Raw genomic sequence first — 26,540 nt, forward strand, 5'->3', positions numbered from 1 at the left:
AATCATGTTGAACGTCTTGTTTTATTCCTGTTAATATAGGTGATATGATATTTTATGATATAAAATGCGTGTGTAGTTTCATTTCTAGGTCACAAATCAAATTGACCGTGAGACCTCTTTGTACAAAAGGGCAGATTTCCTTGCCTCCATTTGAAGCATACACGTTTTGTATTAAGGAAAGACAGTGGTCAACTTAGACTTTTGGATTCTTCTGTACAATTAAGATTTGCACAAAATGGCCAATAAATTGCATTCAATGTACAAACTTTTATCTCGCAGTTTATGTATAGTTGATGTATGGCTAATATATTACTTTTTAGCTCTTGGGTATTTAATATCTTTACTCCGTGAGCATGTACAGATTTTAAATATTCGCTTCAAATTTTCCCTCAATAGGATTCTCCTAATGTATTAATGTTAACTCTGCACAGCACCTTCAAAGGCAAGGGTGCATTTTGTTTTACTTTATTCTGGAGTTTTCGTTTGCATTTAGACAAAGTAAAAAAGGTAAAACTTGATGTGAAGGGGTTGTGAATAACCACGATCTTGAGAAATGTAAATATTGTTATTTCTTAGTAACAAAAACCTTTATTACTGCGCATTTTGTTATTCATACATCATGTTCTCATCATTAAGATTAAATGAATGCTTAAATCAAACCTTGAGACACACGTTTGGTGAAGGATTTCACCCAAGAATGAAAATGTTGGAGCATGTCTGCCCCTGACATGCTGGCATTGAATTAAAAAGAGTCCAGGGAACATTCTTCCAAAGTTTGTTTTCCATAAAACAAAAGCATAATTGGAACAACATGAGGGTGAGAAGATCACCTTTTATACTTATGTGATAAACCATTCAGTTCCAAAATGAAGTATAAAACCATTCTTACAGGGAATATTTACATTTCCTCTAGATGCTGAATTGTGGCAAAGGAGAAAGGGTTGAACTTGTATCCAGATCCGCTGTAGAATTTGTTCTGAAACTCCACCCTGCATCAAATGGGAAATTAAATTAAGGAAAAATTTGATTTCTCAGTTTATCACCCCTTTAAGTACTATTCTTCACTGAAACTCAACATCTAATGGCTTTCTGGGAAATTAAGCGTTTATCTTGCACCACAGCCTGATTTGAGAACCGCACTGCCCTCTATCATAAAGCCCAGCAGAGAGTAGTGAGATCGGCCCAACGGATGATCGGAACCAATCTCCCTTCTCTTCAAAACATTTACACAGAGCGCTGCCTTTGGAAGGTGAGGAAAATCCTCAAATACCAAAGTGGCATAATATTTTGGTTGAACCACTACAATATTAAGTTTGTTTGTGTGTGAATTTCTCACCAGTGCAGACGGAGGGCGTGCAGGAAGGCTGACAGCCCCTCCATGACGAGCAAGATAGAGACAGTGAGCATGGCGAAGATGGAGAAGATGATTGACAGCACCACTGATCCCACATAGCCTTGCCACGAGAGTGAAATTCTCATCACCATCACCCAGAGAACCTCCGACAGCTCTAACACACACAAAACCAAAACTAACTAAGCACAACAATTTCACCTATAAGTGAACATGTAATGCGTAATGATGCTTGTGAGTATTTGCATACGTGCATGCGCGAGACTGAGGGCCCAAAGTCGAAGGTACGATGCAGTGTTGGAGATGCAGCCCAGGCAGTACTCTATGGTGTGGATGGCTTGGTGCATAAAAACCTCTGTCCAATCAAAGTCCTGTAAAGTTAAAAAAGACTGGAATGGAGAATCTTTCAACTCTGAATCTACTGGAATGTTACACTTTCACATCTCTATTTGACACTTCTAAAAGTTTAGCTTCATTTGAGGAATGGTGTTATGATATTTTCTTTTTCTGACCTGTTCCTCTGTTCCCCCTCCTCCCTCTAGGTCTCCCAGTTGAGCATTTATAGAGCTGGTGTCTGTGACTAGCGGGTGCTGCTCCTCCTGTAACTGAAAAACAGGGTCAAGACCTTTGATCAGACACACTTTGGGAGAACATGCAAGAACACTCACATTTCAGCTAAAAGAGCCACATGTCTCGTTGGTAAGTACTTTACCTGGACTTTTTTGCTCCAGAATACAATCTGATCACAATGTATTTACACCTTGCATTAACATGCGTTTTTTTATTATCCGGATAACTTATCTGGATACAGATCGCATTTTAATACCAGGTGTAAATGGGGTCCTAGACCAACCTGAATTTATTTTTGTTTGTTTTTTACACTACCGTTTAAAAGTTTGGAATTGGTATGATATATATATATATTTTTAAAGAAGTCTCCTATGATTGCCCAGGCTGCATTTGATTAAAACAAATTGTAAATACAGTAAAATAGTATTACTTTTTCTATAAATATATTTTAAAATGTTATTTATTCCAGTGCTGAATTTTCAGCAGCTTTTACTCCGGTCTTCAGTGTCACATGATCCTTCAGATCATTCTAATATGATACAATTTAGGGTACATTTCACATCCATTGATAATAACAATTTTCTTTACATAAATCATATTTTGTCCATTAATGGAAAGCACAATCTCACAAATATTTTTTGCACCGTTTCAGTTTGTTTGAACCAAAGTCATATGGTTATTTTCTTTTGTAGTGGACATTTTGAACACAACATTGTAAAACGCCTTTACATTTTTTCAGTATTTTATTTACAATAAACAATTGCCAGAGAATATATTAATGGACCGTCAACTCTGTTACATTGTATGGTACATTATTATAGTTTTCTATATTTTTATGATTTCAATTCAATATTCAAATTTGAGGTTAACCTGATCAAGAAAAGAACATGGTTGGTCAGGTAAAGCCTGGCATTAAAATTACGAGTCAAAAGTTGTCAACTAAGTTACTCTGTAAAGCCAAAGTATTGCATTATTTATTAAATCAAAGACGCCAGAACAGCCTAATTTCACCCCGGCTTACCGTTCTTCTGTTATTCCTGTATTTGAAGTACAGGTAAAGCGGTTTTCCAAGTAACAGCACCGGAACTGCTAGCAGCGCCAAACACAATAATACTCTCTGCACTGTCACCTAAAGCGAGGGACAGGATATGTATGCATTTGTCACCGCAGTAAAACAGTAGTACGATATAAAAATGTTACTATAATCAGTGTATACTGAATGAATCTCTCACCTGTCCTGGATAAAGTGGTGGGTTGTCTGGGTTCTCACCAAACACGAACATGTCAATGAAGTGGATCAGGATGCTGGGAGCGCGGTCTGAATCCTGAGGTCCAAACGCAATCCATTTAAACACCACCATGAAGACAAGGTACCCAAACAGACACAGCATGAACACTAGCTCTGGAATCAACACCAGAAACATGCTGCTCACATCCACTGTGTACCTGAGGAGAAAGTGTAGCATTAAAAGGATAAGAAAACATAAAAGAATACGGTTTTTAATCCCCATAAACCCAGAAGTGATCAGAAATATAAAGTAATGGTAGACCAAAATGAATCCTACTTTATGACTCACATGTAGTTAAAGAAGGATAAGCAGATTCCAAAAGTCATATGGATGACCCCGATGATGACGGACATCTTCATCTTATAGGAATTGAGGAAGGTGAGGTGGTTACTGGCAAGGCTCCAGATCTAAGAACCAGGGAACGAGAGATAGTCAAACCCAAACCTCACAGTAAGCTAGACGCAAGCGGGATTTGATTAAAGGCCTGATTACCGGGTCAATGCCGAATGGATATGGTCCCTGGAATACTCCAGTTACGTTTGGATCCAAAGTGAGGTACTGGTTGCTCCTCAGAGTTTCATCACTGAACCAGCCCAGGAGAAAGAAGACAAAAGTGAGTGTAAAATGAGAGCACATAGGCAAGCTGAAATGATGGATAATTGATCAGGTTCACAGTGCCAAAGTGAAAAGATCACAGACAAAAAAACATCCATTGTCTACTGTCAAATGTGTATAGCTGTACAAAACAGCTCACACAGAACAAGCTTTCTGTTGGTGAATCTAACTTGAACTGTTTTCGAAATCTGTTTGGGGAAATATTTCCCCAAATATTATGAACAAATTTCCAATCGCACTGATTCATACCAAGTTCTGTCATGAAACTCTAGATGGCGCAGGCTGATCTGCTTGCAATCACACCATTCTCTATAGGGCACAGCTGATTGGTTCCTGCTGTATCAGTAGGCAATGAGTTCGCTGATCAACCTTTAAATACTTGGTCAGCATTCGTTGATCAGATGATCTTATGGGTTTGGAACGACATTAGTGCAAGTAAATAATGAATTAGGAAACTAATAAACAAGGAAATAACCCATTATAGTCTTTCTCTACAAAAAAAAGCTATTGAACATGTCCACCATTATTGCCCAGGTTAGAGCAATCCCTTGTCCTGAGATCTTAAATCTTTTTTAGTTAAAATGTACGTTTGCCTTGGCTTGGATGTAATAGTGTGTGTACCTCCAGTTATAGTGCTGAATCATGGGTTTGAGGTGCCAGCTAGAGGAAAAAGGACTGAGTCCCTTACTGAAGCACTCATTATAAACAGCACCAGTGTAGATGGAGAACAACCCCATCAGAAGGATCAGATACCTCCCACCAAACATCATGCGCCAAATCTAAAAGAGAAACACAAATGTAAGACTTTAAGATGCATTAAAATGATTAAAAGTGACAGTAAATAGATTTATAATGTTGCAAATAATTTATTCTTCTTTTGAACTTTATATTAATCAAAAAAAATCTTGAAAAAAAAACCTATTATGATTTCCAAAAATTTAAGCAACACAACTGTAATAATGATAACGAGAAGTTTCTTGAGCACCAAATCTACATATTAGGATTATTTGTGAACGTTATCTTAAATTGTAATAATATTTCAGAATATTATTGTTTTTACTGTAGTTTTGATTAGAAAAATTCAGCCTTGGTGAGCACAAGATTACTAGCTTTTGAACAGTAGTGTAAAATCTCAATGCTGTTGAAAGGTAACTTAGAAAGATATTTTAAAAGAAAGAGTCTTGTATAGTATGTTCTATTTAAATGCCTTTTTTAGTCTTGCAGGCAGCTGTAAAGATTATGATATGCACTGTGTAAAATGAAAGAAACCTCATTAGTGCTATTCCTCATCTTAGGGTCTCTCTCCTCCAGAAACATCCACAGGGCAGCCATTATCATGAGTAAACCATGACCAACGTCTCCAAACATCACCGCAAACAGGAAGGGAAAAGTAATGATGGTGTACACAGCTGAGAAAGGAACACACACACAAGACATTTATACTAAATTTATACTAAACAATAATGCTAAATGCAACTTTAGGTAACAATGTCCATGTGGTGTGTGTGTGTGTGTGTGTTACCTGGATTAACCTCTCTGTAACTGGCCACACCATACGCATCCACAATGTTCTGGAAGCTGGACGTGAATGCGTTGGTGTTATAGAGTGTTGGAGGAGATGTGGGTGCAGGTAAACGATTGTAGAAGGAGTCTACACTGCTACCGCTTTTTCTCTAAGAAATAGAAAAAAATATATATGCTATTGTGAGATTCACTGCTTTGAATGAGCGACCTTCGGTTCACTATTATATTTCTTAGTCATCTAAAAAAGTATGGCAACTGTGTGCACCACAGTACTTCTTTAAGACCTAAAAATCAACATTTGATATCTGTGATGTATTTCGTGTGAAACAATTCACTGAATGACTCACCGTTCCTTCTAGCAGAGCGCTCTGGAGCAGAAGCAGTTTGGCCACAGGGCACCAGGCTTCTGCGATGAGACACTTGTCCGTGACTGAAGGGCTGCAGAGGTTGAGGACCGTCTGCACGGCTTTACACTTCTGCACTCGTGTCTTCCACTGTGGCACCTGACACACGCAGCGGGACAGCAGCTGCTGCATATACTGCTCCGTCTGAGACAGCACCTGCAAAGTTGAAGTTGAAGTGGAACTATCTTAATAACATCTTATTATTATTTCGGTCACACGTTAGATTAGATTCTCATTATTAGCTCACTATTAACAACTTTTGCCACAATAAACACCTATATAATGCTTATTAATTAGTCATTAAGGTAAATGTTAAGTTTAGGTATTAGGTAGGATTAGGGGATGTAGAATAAGGCATTAATATTAGAGCCAGACCGATTGTTGGAGCCATTATTTTGAATTGTATTTTTTTTGTAACACTAGAGGGCGTATTAGTATTTTGAGTATATTTAAGTGGGGTGATAACGAGTAACAGGTGTGGCTAATGGAAGGTAAAACAAACTTTTTGACCGTGCTGTGCTATGTGGAGAGTGGAATTGTGCTCATGCCTGTATGTTTGAATCACAATTTTAGGTTTAGTGTTTTATTTTAGTTTTATTTTGTTGTTTGCAAAGCCAAATGGGCAATAAAAGGATTTGGCTTATCAAAAATTGAATCTGAAGGTATGGACATTTATTTATTTAAGTCAAAAAATAAGCACGCGTCAGAAACAGACAATGAAACCATCTGCGTCACTACACCGATATATCGGCAGGCCGATATTATCGGCCGATATTAGGCATTTTCCAAATTATCGGTATCGGCAGTTATAATTGGCCAATAAATGAATATTTTGCATCATATTTTGATAATGAATATTTTAACAAAATTTGTGACTATCATGTCCAGTTTTGCTGCTGTTAAATAAGCCGAGAATGAAGCGGAATTAGCTAGTAATAGTTACATTATGTTGTTACAGTGTAGTCCTTTTAACTTTTGACAATGTGACTGAAGTATTTCTTTAATAGCGCGTGACAGTTATAGCAATGAGATGTTATATTGAAAATGTATGTTTTACAATTTGTTGCGCGTTTCTGAAATAATAATTAAGAAAAAATATCGGGCGATATATCGGAACATCGGATTTTAAAACCAATAAATATTTGTATCGGTATCGGACTTCAAAATCCTTTATCGGTCGGGCTCTAATTAATATGTGCTTTATAATACTTAATAAAGAGCCAATATCCTAGTAATATACATGATAATAAAAAACTAGTTAATAGTTTGAATTGGAGCCTGAACTAAAGTTTTACCATTATTTCTTTACTTTTTTAATGAAAGTACTGTGCACAATTCATCGGTTTTATTTAATATTTTTATTAAAGGGATTTTTTTATGTTTGTGTATGAAGTCTCTTATAAGGTTGCATTTGTTTGATATAAAATACAGTAATATTGTGAAATAATATTAACATTATTGAAAACTGTTTTCTTTTTATACATTTTTAAATGCCATTTATTCCTGCGCTTCAGTAGCCATTACTCTAAGTGTCACGTGATCTTCCAGAAATCATTCATATATGCTGATTTGCTGCTCAAGAAACATTTCTTATTATTAGCAATGTTGGACACAGCTGTGTTGCTTAATATTTTTTTTATGTAAACCATAATACATTTTCTCAGAATTCTTAATCGAAAGTAAAAAAGACCAGCATTTATTTGAAATATATACTTTTTTTTGTTATAATGTAAACACCTTAACTGTTCTAGACTGTTCAATTAAATGCATCATTGCTAAATACAAATATTAATTTCTTAACTTTTTTAAAAATCTTACTCACCCTAAACATTTAAATGGCAGTGTATAATATTCTCTTTATCCTGTTTCACTTGGAAATACATCAGATTATGAAAGATAAGTTAACTTATAATCTGCAATGTTTTGTTTAAAAACGTGTGCTTGTACCATTGGTGGTACCACTTCATATTTTGCTATCTAATGTAATGAAGTTTTTTTTATTTTATTTAATAGGGACAAAGCATGTTAATGACAATTTGTACAAAATACAAGATGTAAACAAGCCGTATTATAGCAATATTGCTAATTTACGTCCGTAGTCCCTAGGCAGGTACACACAATAACAGATACTCACTAAAACACAATACATAAAAAAAAACACATCACAATAATTTGCTAAGAAAAATATTTACACACTTGATTCTTCATAAGCCACTTTAAGAAAAGCTAGTATCTAACTATTTTACACTGCATGATCTTTTCTCAAAGAGAATATACAAAATAAAAGGATAAAGGGAACATTCAAGTCACCGTTTTGATATCTACTATCCTGCTTTCCAGGCCCTGAAGTATAACTTCTCTCTCCTCCAAGCCCTCGGGATACACAAAGGTGTGTGTGTGGAAACTATGAATAGAGAGATGGGATTCTGAAATAAGAATAATGTGATATCATGGAAAGGTGCTATAGTAAGCTATAATTAAATTGATATAAGCTATGAATGTACCAATCACAGATCTTCTTTACTTTCTGTCCAATCTGCTCTCCCCAAAAAGAGATCACAAAGACAGTCCACTGAACCATCTCTCCCTGTGAGCAGGAAAAACACATCATGTTTATGGCCAATTGACATTTTTATTAAAACGAGTTATCTGAATTATTTTAACGTAATTCTCTCTTACAGTGTCTGGCACTTCCAGCCTCTCCTCCATCTCCCAGAAGTCTACAATGATATAACCATGACAGGCCCGCCATAGCAGCCGCTCAAACGACGGAACCTTCCATGGATGAACCACGCCAGCGACAAAGCTTTGCAGGAAAGACGTGTTTTGTTACGTATGTGAAAATAATATTACAAATAGTCAAAAGATTTGCTCACATTTAGGTTGATCTGTGAAATTTTGCAGGCAAATTCTAATCATTTACGGTAAATTCACTGTGCAGATTTCGTTCATGTTCATGCAAATTTGCCGCACTGACCAACAGAAAGCAAATTCAAGTTTTGAAAGTGACTTCTGTGCAAGCTGTCCTTCAAACATTACTGACAATTGATATTTTTTCCAACAAAATGTCGCTAATACCATGTCACCTTACCCCATTCACATTTACTGACGTTTAATGAAATTTCGCTGAGCCAAATACAGTCATAACAATAGCAATCCATGTATTTTGAAGTTTCTTGTGAGGGCGAACGCAGATTGCACTCATGTTCCAGTTGGTCACCCAACTTTGCCATGCTGACCAACAGAAAGCTAATTGTTTGAAAGTGACTTTGGTGAGAGCAGTGCTTCACAAATCTCTAAGCTATTTACAACCTTTTTTGCACGCAACATTTTGCAAATTTGACTGTGTTTTCCAACCTTGTTGAAAAACCTTGTCCACATTTTTAAACTTTTCCTAATCAAACACACCTGATTCTACTAATCAGCTCACTACTAGAGACTCCAAGACCAAAAATAAATGAGTCGGATAAGGGAGACATCCAAAATGTGTACTGTTAGTGTGCCCCCAAGAGTTGGGAAACACTTTCTTAACATTTACATTTTCATCTAGATTGCTAAGGCAGGCATCACTATTATAATGATAACTGCACTCTATGTTATGAGAGGACACCAAGCAGGAATCCCGTTTTTGTCAAACAGCGACCCCTAGAGTCACTGTGGAGTACTTGTTTTTAACGTTACTTTTGTAAACACCACTCATGCAGAGCGTGACGTGTTAAATAGATAGTATACAATAATTTGTCGTTTAATGAGATCTAATATATGTTGTTAGTGGTGAAAATATATAAAAATACTAAACATGCGGATCCTATTGAAATTTCTAAGAAACTATACCGAGCAACAGTAAATGTGACTGCACCTCACCTCAAGCGCATATCTTGTCTGCTGTCCAATAGCGCTGTGGTCTCAAGAGTTGGAGGTGGAACCTTTAAAGACATCATGAGAAGGTTTGATGAATATCGGAGAGAGATCTCTTGGAGGTAAGCATGCTAAAAGTTGGATTTTTTTAAAACCTGTGAGGTTGGTAGTAAAATGCTCTGCTTCAGGACCCCTCTGTACTGGCTGAGCTGGATCAGCTGGTTACGTAGACTATCCCTGTTCCTTGACACCTAAATGCAAACTGGGTCAAGATCACCACTTGCACTAAATTGTTTATCATGGAACACAAGATATTTCTGATTTCTAAGCCTATTTCTCTTCCCTCCTCTCACCTCTTTGAGTTCTCTGGCAAGTCTCTCGCTCTCCTCCTCAATGGAGAGCAGCTCTCTTGGCTGTGGGGCTGATGGGATTGGCGTGGCCATGGGTAGAAGCCCTTTAAGAGGAGGATAGAGGGAACGATTGACCTCTTGCTCCAGATATTCTAAGGAATAAGAGAAGGGGAAACGTGTTGAGAATGAGCACAATCAGGCTACAATGATTATGCTACAATTCTTTGATGAGAGTACCTTAAAATAAAAAGTGACTGAAATAACTACTGTGTATAACACTTGCTGTAGGGGTAGCTGGTCACTGAAAGGTAAATATTTAATGGTTACATACTGAACGTTTTCTCCAGCTCCTCGCATCTTCTCACTTCTGAAACAAACTTCCTCTGAAAGGCATTCACATTTGGGTTCAGCTGAGAAAATGGGTTTAAGAGAGACAGAACAAGAGGGAAGAGAGTTTATTGTAATATTGTGAAATACTAATACAAATTTGAAAATATTTGTACTGCTCAATATTTTGGTGGAAACCTTGACCCTTTTTCAGGATCAAAAGAACAGTGTAACAATGTAAAATTTGTACTTTTGATCTTGCTGATTAAAAGTATTAATCAAAAATATATCTTACTGACCTCCAACTTTTGAATGCTATATTTTATCCATTAAACTCACATCTCTGAATTCGACTAGGCCCAACTCCCCAAGCTCACTGACGCAGTTGTAAGCCGAACCTGCCTGAAGGAAAAGCTGGACCAGACACATCTCTTCACTTCGGAAGAGGCTTCCCATGGTAGCCTAAAATGATGCATACAAATCTCAACAATAAACAATACAATGTTAACAGTACAAAAATGTAAGTAGCTGAGAGATCAGCATTTCCATATCTTGCACATTTAAGAACAAATGATAAGTGTTCTTATTTATTGTGTGCTTACACAGTGTGACAATGAAAATAAAAGCCCTTATTGGGCATAGCGGCTACTTATTTAATAGGGTAGCTTGTGCTTTTCCTAATTTTGATCCAAGAAAAGGATTCTACAATGGAGGTTTTCATGTGACAGTAGTTAGATGTAATCTAATTTGAGATTTCATAGGGGATTCACCCATACCCATGTGATGATGAATACACTCATGAAAGGAAAACAGAACCTAAATTAGAGTCATCTGAAACTGATCTGTGATAAGGTCCCAGTGATCAGTACTTTATTGCACTTGAGAAATGGCTAAATAAAATGGATCTGTATTATTGATAGAACCATGGCATAAAAAATATTGTTTTTAGCAATTTAAATATAAAACTATCCGTAATGCTTTGAAAATATGAATGCTCATAAAGATTTGTTTAGCATTGAATGATTATTTATTTTAAACAGTTACAAACGCTTTATGAACAAGTAGCTACACTAGGGTGACATGACCTGTTTTCACGTCCTGGAGGTGTTTCTTTTAGTTATTTATTATTTACCTATATATTTATTTTGCTAATACAAAAGAGACATTATTTCTATCATTATTTCATTCATTATTTTTGAAACCTTTCATAATAAAACATGAGTAACCTCGAAGAATCTGAATTTGTGTCTTAATATAACAATATTCTAGAGGAGGCATAACCTACTTTAAATGTATTGAAATTAATAAGGCATCTGTGAGTAAACTTCGAGTATTATTTGAGTATCTGTTAATCAAAATGATGTCACCCTAACGGTGTTATGCTATTGCTGCAAGGCATTTCCTCGCTTTTACCAGACAAGTAAAGATGTACAAAGAGAGCCTTTAACTGCTTTCAGGCCAGTGTAAACAGTGGTATAAGTATTTGCAGTGACATTTTACATATTTAATCAATATGGTGTGGCTTTGTGAGAATTATTGGAATTATTCGAGTCTGTCGAAAAGCACTTGGCGTATGCAGTCTGGTGGCAGTGTCCCGTTACTGCAGCATTATGGCGTAACAACATAAACAAAACCCACCGACAGAAATGGGACAGTACAGTGAAATGAACAAATTCGATTCATTTGCCTGTGAATATGTTTAAGTAGGCAGTATTTATTGTGTAAACGAGGAGCTCGTTTTACACATTAGTTCAATTCAAATTCGTATTAAAACTGATGATCTTACCGTATAAGAGACGCGGATCGATCAATCCAAGGCGGTCGATGTTGGAAAATGAATTATCCACAATTCGATCTCATGGTCGGTTACATTGTGTGAGGTTTTGCGATGTAAACAGCGGATCTTTGAGCTCGTGGCCGCTCATTACTCCAGTTCTAGTCATTGCCATGTGATTCAGTCAATGAATTAGAACTGCTACAGTAACAACAGTTCACAAGCCTAGAGCACATCAACGCAGCATATTACCTCTAAAACTCAACGATCAGAATATAATGATGGCAATAAGGAGGATGTTTATATGATGATCAGATGAAAGTAACAAATAACAATAAATAATCTCTTAATGCCTATTTATATTTCTGCATAAGATATACTGGGATGCACAACGGTAATGTTTGAAATTAATAGCTTTGGAAAACAATTAGCCTATAATAAAGCATATTTTACAAGTTCGTTAAAATTAAGTAAAGATCATAAAAATAATATTTGAATTGGCAAATGTATAATAATTGAATGAAAATGTAATAATATTTGAATTGAATTACCAGCCTGGAAAAAAATCTAAATAATCCATGATTCGATTTACATTTTTATCATTATTCATCAAGGCAGGATTCTCTTTAACATAACATAAAGCCAAAAACCAAATTTATTGAGAGTAGCTTTAGAATATCGTTCTATTACCCATGGATAATGGACACAGCAGCTTGGATGGTTACCCATTGAAAAACGGTGAGCATTCCTGAAACTAAAAATGGTTCATAAAATAATTAATAATAAGGCCTCATTCTATTTTAACTCATATTTTTCATATTTCATATTTTAACAGGTGCGCTGGAGTGGAATAAGTTGCCATTTGACATAAAGATTTTAAAGGATAATGTTGGCTTTAGTGAAGACATTATTTTTTGCTATGGATATGTGTAGCCTATTTGTTGTGGTTTGTCATGAAAATGTATCGTTAAAAGAAAATGAAGGACCACAACTAAGTTGATGCAACTTTATCATGTTATCCTTGAAAAAGAAGTTGTTACAACGTTGTATTGCTACTTTTTTATGTCAAATAAACTCGCACCTTATATTTTCATACATAAAATAAATCATCAACCTTGACAAAGGTCTGTAATGAAAGTGTTTCTTGAAACATCAACTGGTGCCTTTTTGCAATCAAAATGACCAGTTAAATGAAATGAGAAGAACTAATGCTTCTTGCAGAATAATTATGTTCTAATACAAGCAGCACTTTATCATGAGGCCACATTGGTGGTTTTAATGTGTGATGAAGAGTGATGAATAAATGAGAATGAGATGTGAAAAAATGGAGGGGTAGTGAAAATAAAAGTGATAAAACTGAAAAAGAAGTTGTTACAATGTTGTATTGCTACTTTTTATGTCAAATAAACTCGCACCTTTTTTTTCATACATAAAATAAATCATCAACCTTGACAAAGGTCTGTAAATGAAAGTGTTTCTTGAAACACTAACTGGTGCTTTTTGGACGTCATCAGGTCTCGGTTTGAGTTTATGTCCTTTTTTTTTTTGTATCGTTGCAATCAAAATGACCAGTTAAATGAAATGAGAAGAACTAATGCTTCTTGCAGAATAATTATGTTCTAATACAAGCAGCACTTTATCATGAGGCCACATTTATGGTTTTAATGTGTGATGAAGAGTGATGAATAAATGAGAATGAGATGTGAAAAAATGGAGGGGTAGTGAAAATAAAAGTGAGACAAAGTGACAAAATAATGTAAATGCATCATGTAAAAGTTGAAGTTGAAAAAAAAAAGAGTCTTGAGTCAGAGTATGTCTAATGCAGTGAATTGAATGGTAACACCCAAATGTTTAGATTCAAGTTTAAAGTAATTACAAATAATGAATGTCTCTATACAGGAGATCTTGCAAGTTTATCATGCAAACTGATGATTAAATCTTTATGATCATAAGTGACAAAGCCATTCTGACTGTGAATTGCAGCAACTTTGGAGTGGAGACACATTGAGATCACAACTCTGTCAGTAATCACAAGATCTCACATTTTTATTTTCTAGTGTGCTAGTAAAACTGCATGCTTGTCATTTACAAGACACCTCTGTCTATGTCTATAAAATAGTTTCCACTTGGTGAGCAAGCACAGTGCCGACATGGGTTAGAAATGAAATAGGAGAAGTGTCATGGAAATTAGCAGAATATGCAGGGTATTTATTTATTTATTTTTTATTATTTATTTTTTTCCTTTAATGCAAAAAACATTAGCCAAAGTGTAACACAACCCAGATTGCAATGAACAGATCGCGAAAATCGCAAAGGTTCTCTGCTAAAGTACCTAGAGAGGCCGTGATTAACTTTAATACCTTTTGTGCTGATGGTTTAAGATCCTCATGCATCTGTATATCCAGCACACTGGGGAAGAACTCCCTGAGACTTGATTGTGTTGATTGTCATCCAGTGCATATTTTGGTTGCTGGATAATTTGCTTGTGGGCCACTTGGAGAAGCACAGCTTAGTTCTCTTGTGTTGGTACTGTTCTTACTCCCATGCGATCCATAAGATCAAGAAGCTTATCTTCATCATTAGCATCAAGGTGGACAAGATATGCACTCAGACTGACTAAGATACAACATTAGTGAGTCAAACAGTAAATCAGGTGAGACAGTGTGTTCACCAAATGTGATTGCTGCTGTAAAAGCTTGAGCCAGCCGAGAGGGAAAATATCCATGGTCCTTTAATCTCTTGACCATTATCCTACCAACAGATTTCCATTCTTCCTCTGGCCTTTTTGGGGATAGTGATGGCACCCTCACATCTGCACCCTCTGCTGCACAGTCTAAAACTCCCATATACATCCCTGGACACGCCATCAGCATCTGCCCCCATTTCATGAATGAAGCTGTATTTCACAGAGTAGGACATCATTGCTTCATCCTTGAATTGGGTAATTAGTTCCTCCAAGACACTGACTTTGTGGAGTTTCACTGTCACATGCAAAAGTTCATAAGTAGGACTTAATGGGCCAGCAGACGGTGTCAGAATTGACAGGAGTTGAGCTAAGGGCATTGATGTTTATCTGCCTTTTCTATAGGCTCATGGAAGATTGTGTCATCAAGATCTTCTAAAAATGGACCACCTTGCAAAGGGACCTCCGATGTATCACACAAAAATGTAAGATCAACAATCTCTACAGCAGTAGAGACAAAAGCTTCCACAGTGTGTGTCTGCTGTTCACGTTCATGTGCTTTTTGTGTCATCTGCTCATTATCTTCTGTTGTGTTTTTCTGATGCTCATCTGCATCTGTCTGTTGATCAGTTCCTTCTGTCATCTCTGTGAACACTTCATCTCCATTTGTCAGGTGCTCTGTGAACAAGTAAAATCTAAAAATCCCCAATTTATGTGTCTCAGAGCTCTCCCACACTAACATCAAGGTATGCTTCCTGAAAGTCAACAATGTTGTGACTGAACTCTTCCCACTTAGAATATTTGCTTACTGAATTCTGATTGGTCATTTACCGAGCAAGAAGCAGAAGCCTAAATGTATTTATTATGTTTTATGGTCTCAGCACAGCCGCATTGGTTTCCATTGGCTCTGCAGGACATGAAGCCCTGTATGTAATTACAGCCCATTCTCACTCCCAAGGCGTCACTTAACTGACGCCTTGGGAAGCATTTGGACATGCTTCAATATCTGACGCTTTAAGGCCAATTTATACTTCTGCGTAGGGTGCGCGCAGTAGGTACGGCGTAGCATACGCACAGACGCGTCCCATACCGCGTACCCTTCCGCGTTGCCTGACGCGCACCTCTTCAAAAATGTAACTACACGTCGCGACGACGCGGACCGCAAGATCGGTGATTGGTCGGCTTGGTAGCATCGTATTTCCTCATACGCATTTCCGCACGTACCTTCTCCTCCGACGTCTTCTCTCATTTCTGCCTTTCAGTTTTAGTAATTTCACTAAAATGAACTGTTTTTCCACCCCAATAAGCTCCAACTCCAACATGATCCACTCTCTTTCAGTCGCTATTGCTTGTAGTAATCTAGCCGCGAGGAATCTAAACACAGTGGAACATTAAAACCCTCCGCCGCCTCCTAGCGTTTCGGAGCAGTACTGCAGAGCAACCAATACCTGAACGCAGAAGTATAAATGCTCACAACGGCGTCGCCTACGTGCGTAGCCAACGCCGTACACTACGGCGTACCCTCGACGCAGAAGTATAAATCAGCCTTTAGGCGCCCTTTAGCGTCAGTTAGATGACGCCCTAGGATCGCGTGTACCCTACCCCCACCCCACACCTAAACCTAACCGCGTCCTCTAAGACGCTTTCCTTTAGCGTCAGTTAGATGACGCCGTAGGATCGCGTCATGTAAGTGACGCTAAAGGGCGCCTAAAACGTCAAATATTGAAGCATGGTCAAAGGTGACGCCTTGGGGTGAGAATGCGTTGGTAATTAAGAATGATTCCTTTGCTCTTCCACTTGATGTTGAAAACCTCACATGTGCTGTTGAAAAACTTTTCAAATTCTACTGGCTGTGTAATCTTCAATATCCATGCCAACTGACACACTGAAACAGATGTATTCTGTCAAATTGATGAAAGCAGAACAAATAATCTAGGAGAGAATGTCAGACAAGTCAGACTATGCTGCTACTTTTTGCTGCCTGCATGTATGCTTCTGCTAATGTAACTTATTATGTACAAAAAAGTATAACCTGCACAAAGGAAATCCTAGATCGTTCCTTTGGTAATTTACAAGAAAAGATTAATACTTATTTTAGACCAAGCTGAGAAAGTTTGGACTTATTTTGGAAATGGTTTCAGACTTTGTTCTATTTGACATTGTATTTTACAGGATCTAACATACGAGTTTTAAAAATATTTGATCTGTTGTTATTTAATGTTATTTAATATTTTATGATTGATGTTTTGAAATGCTTATTTTTATATCAATAGTATTTTTATATTATGAATTCCATGTTAAAAGTGCAGTGTGGGTTTTTAGCGACATCTAGCGGTTCGGTTGCGAGTTTTCAGGTTTGCACTAAGGGCTCAGCCCACTGTTCACCCCTCCCTTTCGAAGAAGCTACGGTTGCTAGAACGGGACAAGCATCTCGTCGCCTGAGACAACAGAGAATAGCCAGAGTAAGCAAAGAGTGTGTAACATTGTCATTGTTTCTGTACCAAAGTCCATTATAAACCACATCATGGATAAAGTTTACAAAGCCATAGTCAGGTGAGGATCAAGGGTTTTAATATATAATTTAATATAATAATAGTAATCAGCTGATTGTCTCACAAACGTAAACCAGCACATTTCTCCCCACATACTAGCAAACAAATGGGTTACCTAACGTAACCTCGGTTCTAGATGAGGGGACGAGTATTGCATAAGCTAGCTTACGCTACGGGAAAGATTCATTTTATCATTTTAAGATTCATTATCCTAACTTTTGTATCCATTGTCAACGCAGTGCAGCAGCTGCAGACCATGAGCGGGCTAGCTAGCGAGCTCATTGGTTGCTCTGCGGCAAACTGCTGCAGCCTATGAGTGAACTCGCATGATTCCCGCGGTTATGCAGATATAAATGTCTCATTCTAAGGTAATAAAAACATTACGGTTTATTAAGTAAGTTCTTTATACACTACTGAAAACATAGTTATGTCATATTGCTTTTCTGGTAATAGATACGCAACTTTTTTACAACTTTAAAAAAAAAAAAGCTAAATAAACAGTATGTGAACCTTATTCAATTCTTCAGTGTGATTTCATGATAACTGTACATATTGTATTCTGATCTAGGTTTTTCAATAATGTTTTATAATAAAATAAATCTATAACACACAATTGTGTTAGATGTATACAAAAAAGACATATTAATGTGTTAACCAAAGTAACACATTTGTCTGTGTGTTTTCACAACATATATTCTGTATTTCAACACAGTACAGTATGTGTTGTCCCTGAGCACACTCAGATCATGTGTTGAAAACAACACCTGTTGTGTTGTTATTAACACTTTTTTTAAAGGGTAACTAAACCCCTGGTCAGAGCCTGACTCCACCCACTGGCAATATTTGAAAAAATTCTGTAAAAGTGGGCAGAGCCCAGCGGAGGGGGTCGTGCACCAGATACGCATCTCTTTGTATGGAACTTGCCTAACTAGACTAAAAAAAGTAAAAAACTAAAAAAAAGTTGGTTAAGTGTTTAGTTACTCTTTAAGAGTGTGAGCCGATGCAGACTTATTACAGTCAATTTCATTGCAGTATGCACATTATTGATGACTCATACTGATATATTTCTCGATTTGTTTAATGTATCAGTGCACTTTACAGAGATTTTTAATTCGGGTTTGCAATCTCTTAAATCGTTGAATGTGCTTAGACAGTGAGTATTTATTTCTGTTATATTATTTGGTTCAGAAACTACCTCAAGTACACTATTATGTGCATATGGTCACTCTTGTGCAATAAACAGTTCAACTCTATCTGATGACTCCGACTCCCTGACCAGAGTTCTGCAGCGATCAATAATATAATCCACCAGTTTTCAATGGGGCAATTCACAACAATAAGCATCAAACTTCAACACCTGGTTCACCTTTCTATTGTCCACACCGAGCTGTCAGGTTTCGTTTTTGGACCAAAACTATCGGGCTTGCCCAGTCACTGTTGGACTCTTCTATTACCCCCATATCTAGCATTGCCTCTAATTTGTCCTGAACTACCATTTTTTTTTAATGTTTTTATGCGCACGACGACGTGGTGCTGAATGAGGTTGGTTCGACCAGGCAGGGGCGAGAATACATCTGCAAATTCTTTCTGCAGTTTCTTTACGTCAGTGAGCTGGGACGGCAAGAGGTGATCTCCCCCAGGGTCCAGGGCGAGGGATTGAGTTTTTAGAGTTGCCTCCGGCCCGAGATCCTCCTCCCTCCTCACCACTGTCGCCAACATCACTGACTCAGCCTCAGACCACTTTTTGAGTAGTTTGAGGTGGTATATTTGGAGTGCTCCATCCCTGTCTGTTCGAACCACCTCATAGTTGAGATCTCCAACCCGCCATGTGACCTCAAAGGGGCCTTGCCACTTTGCGAGTAATCTTGAGCTAGACGTTGGGAGCAATACAAGCACTTTATCTCCTGGTGTAAATTTGTCGTAGCCTAGATCCCTGGGCCCTGTTATACAGCTGACTTTGCTTGTCTTGGGCTAGGACATGCTGAAATTCATTTTTGCTAGAGGAAGGTCTGTCCTCCCAAGCTTCCTTGCACAAAGGAAATCCTAGATCGTTCCTTAGGTAATTTACAAGAAAAGATTAATACTTATATTTTACTTTCACCGTGGGCAGTCCACAGCACCAGACAGTTTCTCTCTTCTCAAATAAATTGTCCTTCTTTCAGGATCGGCAGTCCCCCGCGAGTCCCAGTCCAAGTCTCTCTCTCTCTCTCTCTCTGTCTACTGCCAGTTTATAAGCGGTCTCTCCACGCCAATTACTGCAATCAGACACAGATGTTCATCATCTGCACTTGACCTACTTACTCACCGCCCGCTCTGTCCCGCTACAGACTTCGCAGAACCACGCCCCCCTCGCCACATACCCCCACCACCCGACTCAGGCCGGGAGCCTCTAATTCTAATTCCCTAAGGACGTCCATAGAGAAGCTCGAAGGGGGAGACCTCACGTACAGCAAACAACAAGTCTTACCACTTGTCCCAATTTTTGCTGTCCTCTTGGACGAACTTCCGAATCATGGTCTTCTAAGTGTGATTAAATCATTCCACCAGTCCGTCTGTTTGTGGCTGAGAGACAATGGTGCGAATCGATTTAATGCCCAATAACTCATAAAGCTTGCGAATTTTACGTGACATAAACGTCGTGCCCTGATCAGTGAGAATCTCTTTCGGGAATCCCACCCGGGAGTTTAATGAAAACAGTGTGTCCTTCTGGGTACCGCGTTGCATAATCCACCAGGACTAAAGCAAAGTGGTGTCCACGTGCTGACTATTCTAATGGCCCGATGAGGTCCATGCCAATTCGCTCGAAGGGGACCTGCAATAAGGGAAGTGGGCACAAAGGTGCTTTTGGGTTGGTCGGTGGATTAACCAACTGGCATTCACGACAAGAGGCGCACCACTTGCGCACATTCTCGTGAATGCCCGGCCAGAAGAACAGGGTCCTGAGACGGTTTAGTGTAGCTGCTTGTCCCAAATGTCCTGCCATTGGGTTACAGACTTTTTGGTACTAACAACTGAGTTGTATCTTGCTTTGACTGGGCGTCTTTGTTCACCCGATACATCTTATCTTTTAAATGAGAAAAATAGGGATAAGAGAGCGGCTGGTCTGGGTGAAGGAGCTGGCCATTGATCGAGCAGACCTGATCAAACACATGTTTTAGCAAGTCGTCCTGGGACTGCTCCAGGGGAAAATCATTGCGCTCTGTAAGAACGGTTCTCCCCTGAGCACTCCGTTTGCCTGCACAGTTCCCAGGGGTCCCAGCTCAGCTTCGCCCACCTGAACGTCAGCCAACTTGACCCTATTTTCATTTACCCAAGAGACACCCGCAGTAAAAGTCCCCAATAGTTTGTTAAAGTCCGGCCAATTAGTTCCCAAAATCAGCAAATGCCTGAGGTGCGGATTAACGGCCACCCCAACTCTATGCTTTTGTCCCCGGAGTTGAATCACCACAGACAAAATGGGATAACTCACCACGACCCCGTGCACATACCGTGCCTTAACCACGTGGCTCTTATCCAATGCCTGAGGATGAATCAGGCTTTGGTGGATCGAGGTTTGGTTATAGCCTGAATCGACCAAAGCCTGATACGTAACCCCCCTTATACTTACTGGTACAGGCCAGTCTGATCAAGGGCTGCCGCTGGCGCGTCAGGGACCCGGATAAGCGTCCCCACCTCCATCACCGGACAGCGATCAATGAAATGACCTGGGTCCCTACAGCGCCAACAGGCCGGCCCAGACCTTCTACGCGACCCCAGTGTCAGGAAGCGGGTCAAGGAATTGACGTGGAGAGAGCGGAGGGTCAGCTGCAGCAGTGGAGTGAGTGGAGGAGACAGCCGTGGTCTTCGTGCCGGGAGAATTTAACTAATTTGCGGCATAACTACTCGATCACGAGTGGCTCAACAGGTAGATATATAGAAAAACTCATCTTCCAGGCATTTGACCGACGAGGTTGACACTTCAGCATGAGAAATCGGGGGTGTGGCGTGTGAGCATGTGAAACCAATCAAATGCGGGTGTCTTATGGCCAATATGCATGAGAGTTGGCAGCTATGTATATCAGCCACCGACTGGTACGGGTGTGTGGAGCATGTCATTCACTTTACCAGCCACACCAAAGCAAACAGGAGAGCATTAAGAGACGGGGCAAATAGAATTTAGTTCAAAATTTATTTATAGAAACTTTTTATTTGTGAATAAAGTTGGGTATCATAGTTTTTTTATCACGATTCCCGGTCCCGCGGGATTCCCGGAAAAATGTCAGCCTCTACTCACCACGCGGTTCTGCCCGCTATCTCCTGCTACAGACTTCTATGCCCCCCTGGCCACAGTGACGCTGATGAGGAGAGAAAATTAATCAGCTGCCCAATGACATGGTTTTAAAGCTGTTATCCAATTTTTTTGGCCTTCAAAACATCATAAAATGCACATAATAGATCAGAGAAATCAAATTTTTCTCTGGGAATCCCTGAGCCGCCCTAACTTAACCTACCTCACATTCGGGACCACATTGATCATAAAACCCAGCCTTTGCATGGTAATGAAACTGGTTAATAGTGACCATTATATCCTAAACTAAAGTGTTACCTTAAAGTGTTACCTTAAAGATAAAAATCATACCTCATAGGGGGCTTAGCCTCCCTACAAGAAAAATCCTAGTGACCCCTTGGTGCTATAGTTTTAAATTAATGAGTATATTTTTGCCTACATACTATTATTGTGCAAGATTAACATTAATATAGTACTAATGGTACTTTAGTAGCAACAGACCTGTAAATTGATTAGTAGGGGGCACTGTATATACAGTATAGAGGTGTGAAACGCTTTCCTGTGTGATGAAGAATAAAAAAACTGAAGATGTTAAGATTGAGCGAAGGGGAGTTGTGAAAATGAATGGAATGAATAAAATAAGGTGAGGATAGATAGAAGACAAAAGTGCAAGAACTGCAATGGTAAGTAATTTTCTTGAATGTACAATTTTTGTATCAATTTTTATATATTATTTATATGAGCTTTTTTTCGCAGGGGAAATCAGGATCTATAAGATTTGTTCTGTTGATGGCTCTTCTCTTTGAGAGTGGCAGCTTTTTAACAATGGAGAGGTGTGAAACAGTTTCTGTGTGATGAAGAATAAAAAAAACTGAAGATGTTAATATTGAGAGAAGGGGAGGAGTTGTGAAAATGAATGGAATGAATAAAATAAGGTGAAACAGTTTCTCTAAGGACAGATAGAAGACAAAAGTTCAAGAACTGCAATGGTAAGTAATTTTCTTGAGTGAACAATTTTTGTATCAATTTTTATATATTATTCATATGAGCTTTTTTTCGCAGGGGAAATCAGGATCCCTAAGATTTGTTCTGTTGATGGCTCTTCTCTTTGAGAGTGGCAGCTTCTTAACAATGGAGAGAGGTAATGTTTAATTCGACAATATATTTCCAAAATTCTACACTTTAAGGTTCTATAGCCCATAGTTATCAACCCCATTGAATCTTTTTTTTTCTAATGTAAACCCTATTCCTTAATGTACCCCAATAACAATAAACTGTAAGGCAGATGCTGTTAACACAAAACATGTGACCTGTTTTGAGTAAACATTGATAGCATTAATATATTAACAGATATATTAACTTATATATTACAAGTTATTTCAAACAGACAAGGCAAACTATCCATACTATTAAAGTGCCATAAAGCTTAAAATAGTAATGTGTGTGACTGTCATTTAGGTCCTGATGTTGACCGTACTAACGTTACTTCGTGGTGCCGTATGCCTAAAGCCTGTGATGTGCATGGCTTCACTGATTGGTTCAAAGTGGGCAAACACTGTGTCAAATACTTCTATGGCCGTGCTAACTTCGCTGATGCCGAGGTAGGTTGTAGCATGTTTTTTTTAAAATAGATTGTTGCATTGTTACACTGAAGATATTTAGTTTATATTACCCTGAACATTATCACCTCCACCATTATAGTAGGCCTTATTAAATGTTCTTTTTACATATTCAGCTCAGGTGTAGGTCCAAAGCCCCTGGTGCACATCTGGTGTCAGTGCATGAAAAAAAGGAAAATGATTACTTGCTCTGCCTTGTGAAAAGATTTAACCGCAAAAACCTGCGCTTCTGGCTCGGAGGCTTTGAATTCTTCCAGGTAAACAGAAATTAGAAGAAATGAGTTGTTATTTTCTTTTTTTCCCTTTTTTTTATTGACATGCATCCACTCGTTTCTCAAACACAAAGAAACAACCTCTCATTTTCTTTCTTTAGTTTTTCTATTTAAAAAAAAAAACTCTTTCTCACTTTCTTAGTCTGGTCATTTTTTTTGGATTGATGGTTCCAACTGGAATTACCAAATTTGGACACGTGGTGAACCCAACCACATGTACACCAACAAGGAGGAATGCGTGGAGATGAACTGGAAAGGTAAGGATGGAGAGAAACTTGTTAAAACAACTAATGAGTTTAAACTTGATGTTTGGCTAAATTATTTATTATAGTGACATTGATGCTGTGAGGACAATAGGATGTTTGGTAAAACACAATGATAGATGAAGGTACATTTCACATTTTCAGAGGTTGGCAAGTGGAATGACGCCTCTTGTAGTGTCAAGAAAAACTACATCTGCGCCTTCAAACGACTTGACATGCTGAAAATAGACCAGGAGTAGATGGAGCAGTTTTATCTGAGTATCATTCTATAAAACATTCTGAATAAAATGATTTTCTCTGCATCAACAAAAAAACGTAAAAAAAAAATTCTTTAAAAACAATTCTTCCTTAAAATGATAATAAAGAACTTTTGCAATCAAAATGATCTGTTCATTTTTATTTATTTATTGTTTGTCTGATATGTAATTTTGTAACACATTTTTCCTTCAAATTCATGCCTTAATCTAACTATAGCAAATGCTTGTGTTGGGAAATAAAAGTGGTTTAAATCAGATTTTTTTTTTTTTTGTAATATTGTTTTTATTGCATTTTCTTGAACACTTACACAACAATATACATCACATGTCTGTAACATCAAATATAATGTACAAAAACAAAACAAACAAACAAACACCGGGGCTCTTATTACCTGAAAAGTGCAATAGTGCAAACCAACAATGGATAATAAAGTATGTACTTTGGAAATCAGAGTAAACAATTCACTGCAATCAAAGATAGCTACTTACTTACTTACTTAGATAGATATGATATCTAATCAAGCATTTTGTTCTTCCTCCATTATATTGTTCATATCCCCATGCTCAATAAATAGTAAAAAGGGACTCCAAATCTTCTTAAATTGGTCTTCTTTACCTTTAAGAATATATATATATATGTTATCTTTTCTACTGCTATGCATGAAGATAATTCTTTTAACCATCAAGTTATAGGCCTTTCTATCTTTTTCCAATAAATGGCGATGAAACGTTTGGCATGTAGAATACACATGTCAATCAATACTTGAGTGTCCTTATTAATTTTCCAGTTATCAGGATGAATACCAATAATGAAAAGCCCAGGATCCAGTGGCAATCTTACTGAGATTATATGCCATATCATATTATTAATTTCTCTCCAGAATGCTTTTATTTTATCACATTCCCACATACAATGAATAAATGTGCCTTTTGCACTGTTACATTTATCTGGTATGTTGCTATAAATTTTGTTTAGTTTCACCGGGGTTATATAGTTACGCATAAGCCAATTGTACTGTAGCAGCTTTGGCCTGCTGTTAATTGCCGGTACTTGGACTTTTGCACATGCTTGCTCCCATTTTTCATAATCTATCTTCAATCCAAGATCTTGCTCCCACATGGCAAGTCTGGATGTAGATGACTCCTGAGAACCTAACAATAAAAACAAGATATGTGTCCTCCACCAAAGGCTTGGTTTAGATACACATTTCTCCAGATTAGTTAATTCTGGTTCAGCAAGTCCTTGCACCCGGGCAACGTATAAAGTTCCTAATTTGCAATATTTATAATAATGTTTTTTAGCGATTTTAAACTTGTCAGTAATTTCAGTAAATGACATTGGATTTATTTAAATCAGATTTATTATAAATATATAACTCATCAAGGAAAACTTGAATAGGCCTACTTCAAAGTCATCACCTTTAGCCAAGTTTTAAATAAGTTTTTAATGGTGTTTATCAGAGGTCTATGTGGTGTTTTTAACGGCTAGGCACTGAGTTATGAAAGCCAGATTACCTGATTTATTGTTTAGGCTAACAATATGTAATAATTAAATGTTACGCACAAACGCAGCATAACAAGAAATTTTGTATCGTGTACTCTCACAGTCTCTCTCTCTCTCTCTCTCTCTCTCCCTCCATCCCTCTCTCTCTCTCTCTCTCTCTCAATGTGCAATATGTACAATGTAAATGTACATATGTTATATGTGATGAGGCCAAAATATGTCTATTTGTTTGGCAATACTTTTTTATGGATTTTTTTTTTTTTGACTAATCTTAGTAAATAAAGAGTTGTGGCTGAATCGTAATTTATAAGCAAGATCACGGGAATCAATAACCTACATTTATATTTACCGTTTAATAATGCAATCGCTGCTGTCTGTCCATTGAAGAACATGACAGTCCGCGTCTGTTTTGGAACTATTGGGCTTCCATGAACCACGTGACAGCCTTGCGGCGACATCAAAGCGTGTCGCAAATGGCTTTACGCACAGCTGCACTACTTCCTGAACTTAAGCCAGCTCCTTGTTTCATGTCTGCTATTATTGGCCAAACTTGATTAATTCAGGTGTGTCTGATTATTGTTGCCGTGACTACTGAGGTCAGGCACACCTGAATTAATCAATTTGACCAATAATGGCAGACAGGAAACAAGGAGCTGGCTTAAGTTCAGGAAGTAGTGCAGCTGTGCATAAAGCCAACTCTCTCAATACATGGCTCTGGTCTGACCGTGCAGTAGCGTTAGCCATTAGGGCGTCTATCTTTATAATGTCTATGGAGGTACGTCACACACACGCTCACATAGAAGCTTTGCGCATTTTCACTACGAGAAATCTCGAGGCCAACAGAAAAGGAAATTAATACTCCATATTGATTAACTGTTATTCCAGACGCCTCCCGGTGCTATTCATATTGGAATTGTGTAATCACAGATTACTAACAGATGTTTTACACAACAAGGATATATTCTCATTGGGTTGTTGGGTTTTCACGTTTTATGTGAACTTTAGACATGGGTATCATCTACGGACAGTTATGGACATTATCATGGGACAATTTAGCCTAT

General features: G+C 37.9%; 2 protein-coding genes and 1 pseudogene across 3 annotated transcripts; 1 reads left to right on the plus strand and 2 right to left on the minus strand.

Moving 5' to 3' along the window:
• Positions 1-188: 188 nt before the first annotated feature.
• Positions 189-12,322, minus strand: tcirg1a (T cell immune regulator 1, ATPase H+ transporting V0 subunit a3a). Of its 2 annotated transcripts, none has more exons than XM_039689966.2 (21): positions 12,075-12,322; positions 10,628-10,750; positions 10,293-10,371; positions 9,965-10,113; positions 9,767-9,862; positions 9,618-9,679; positions 8,433-8,559; positions 8,258-8,340; positions 8,064-8,157; positions 5,697-5,909; positions 5,348-5,498; positions 5,095-5,234; positions 4,447-4,604; positions 3,703-3,793; positions 3,499-3,617; positions 3,154-3,367; positions 2,943-3,050; positions 1,864-1,950; positions 1,602-1,722; positions 1,337-1,508; positions 189-989 (listed from the first exon to the last, which is right to left on the minus strand). In XM_039689966.2, exons 2-21 carry the CDS (start codon positions 10,742-10,744, stop codon positions 899-901), a joined length of 2,472 nt encoding a protein of 823 aa, XP_039545900.2. In that variant the 5' UTR covers positions 10,745-10,750; positions 12,075-12,322; the 3' UTR covers positions 189-898. The 2 variants fall into 2 exon arrangements, with proteins under 2 accessions (XP_039545900.2, XP_039545893.2); XM_039689959.2 differs by having other exon boundaries at positions 1,864-1,956.
• Positions 12,323-14,320: 1,998 nt separating this feature from the next.
• Positions 14,321-15,681, minus strand: LOC148978502 (uncharacterized; annotated as a pseudogene).
• Positions 15,682-22,429: 6,748 nt separating this feature from the next.
• On the plus strand, positions 22,430-24,096 carry LOC120460704 (galactose-specific lectin nattectin). The gene is made up of 6 exons (XM_039648628.2): positions 22,430-22,553; positions 22,627-22,705; positions 23,023-23,165; positions 23,300-23,440; positions 23,598-23,712; positions 23,863-24,096. The coding sequence occupies exons 1-6, from the start codon at positions 22,551-22,553 to the stop codon at positions 23,955-23,957; spliced, it is 576 nt and encodes a 191-aa protein (XP_039504562.1). The 5' UTR covers positions 22,430-22,550; the 3' UTR covers positions 23,958-24,096.
• The last annotated feature ends 2,444 nt before the right edge of the window (positions 24,097-26,540 follow it).

The sequence above is a fragment of the Pimephales promelas genome, chromosome 6 (genome assembly GCF_988280905.1).
Source record: "Pimephales promelas chromosome 6, fPimPro1.hap1.1, whole genome shotgun sequence".
NCBI lineage: Eukaryota > Metazoa > Chordata > Actinopteri > Cypriniformes > Leuciscidae > Pimephales > Pimephales promelas.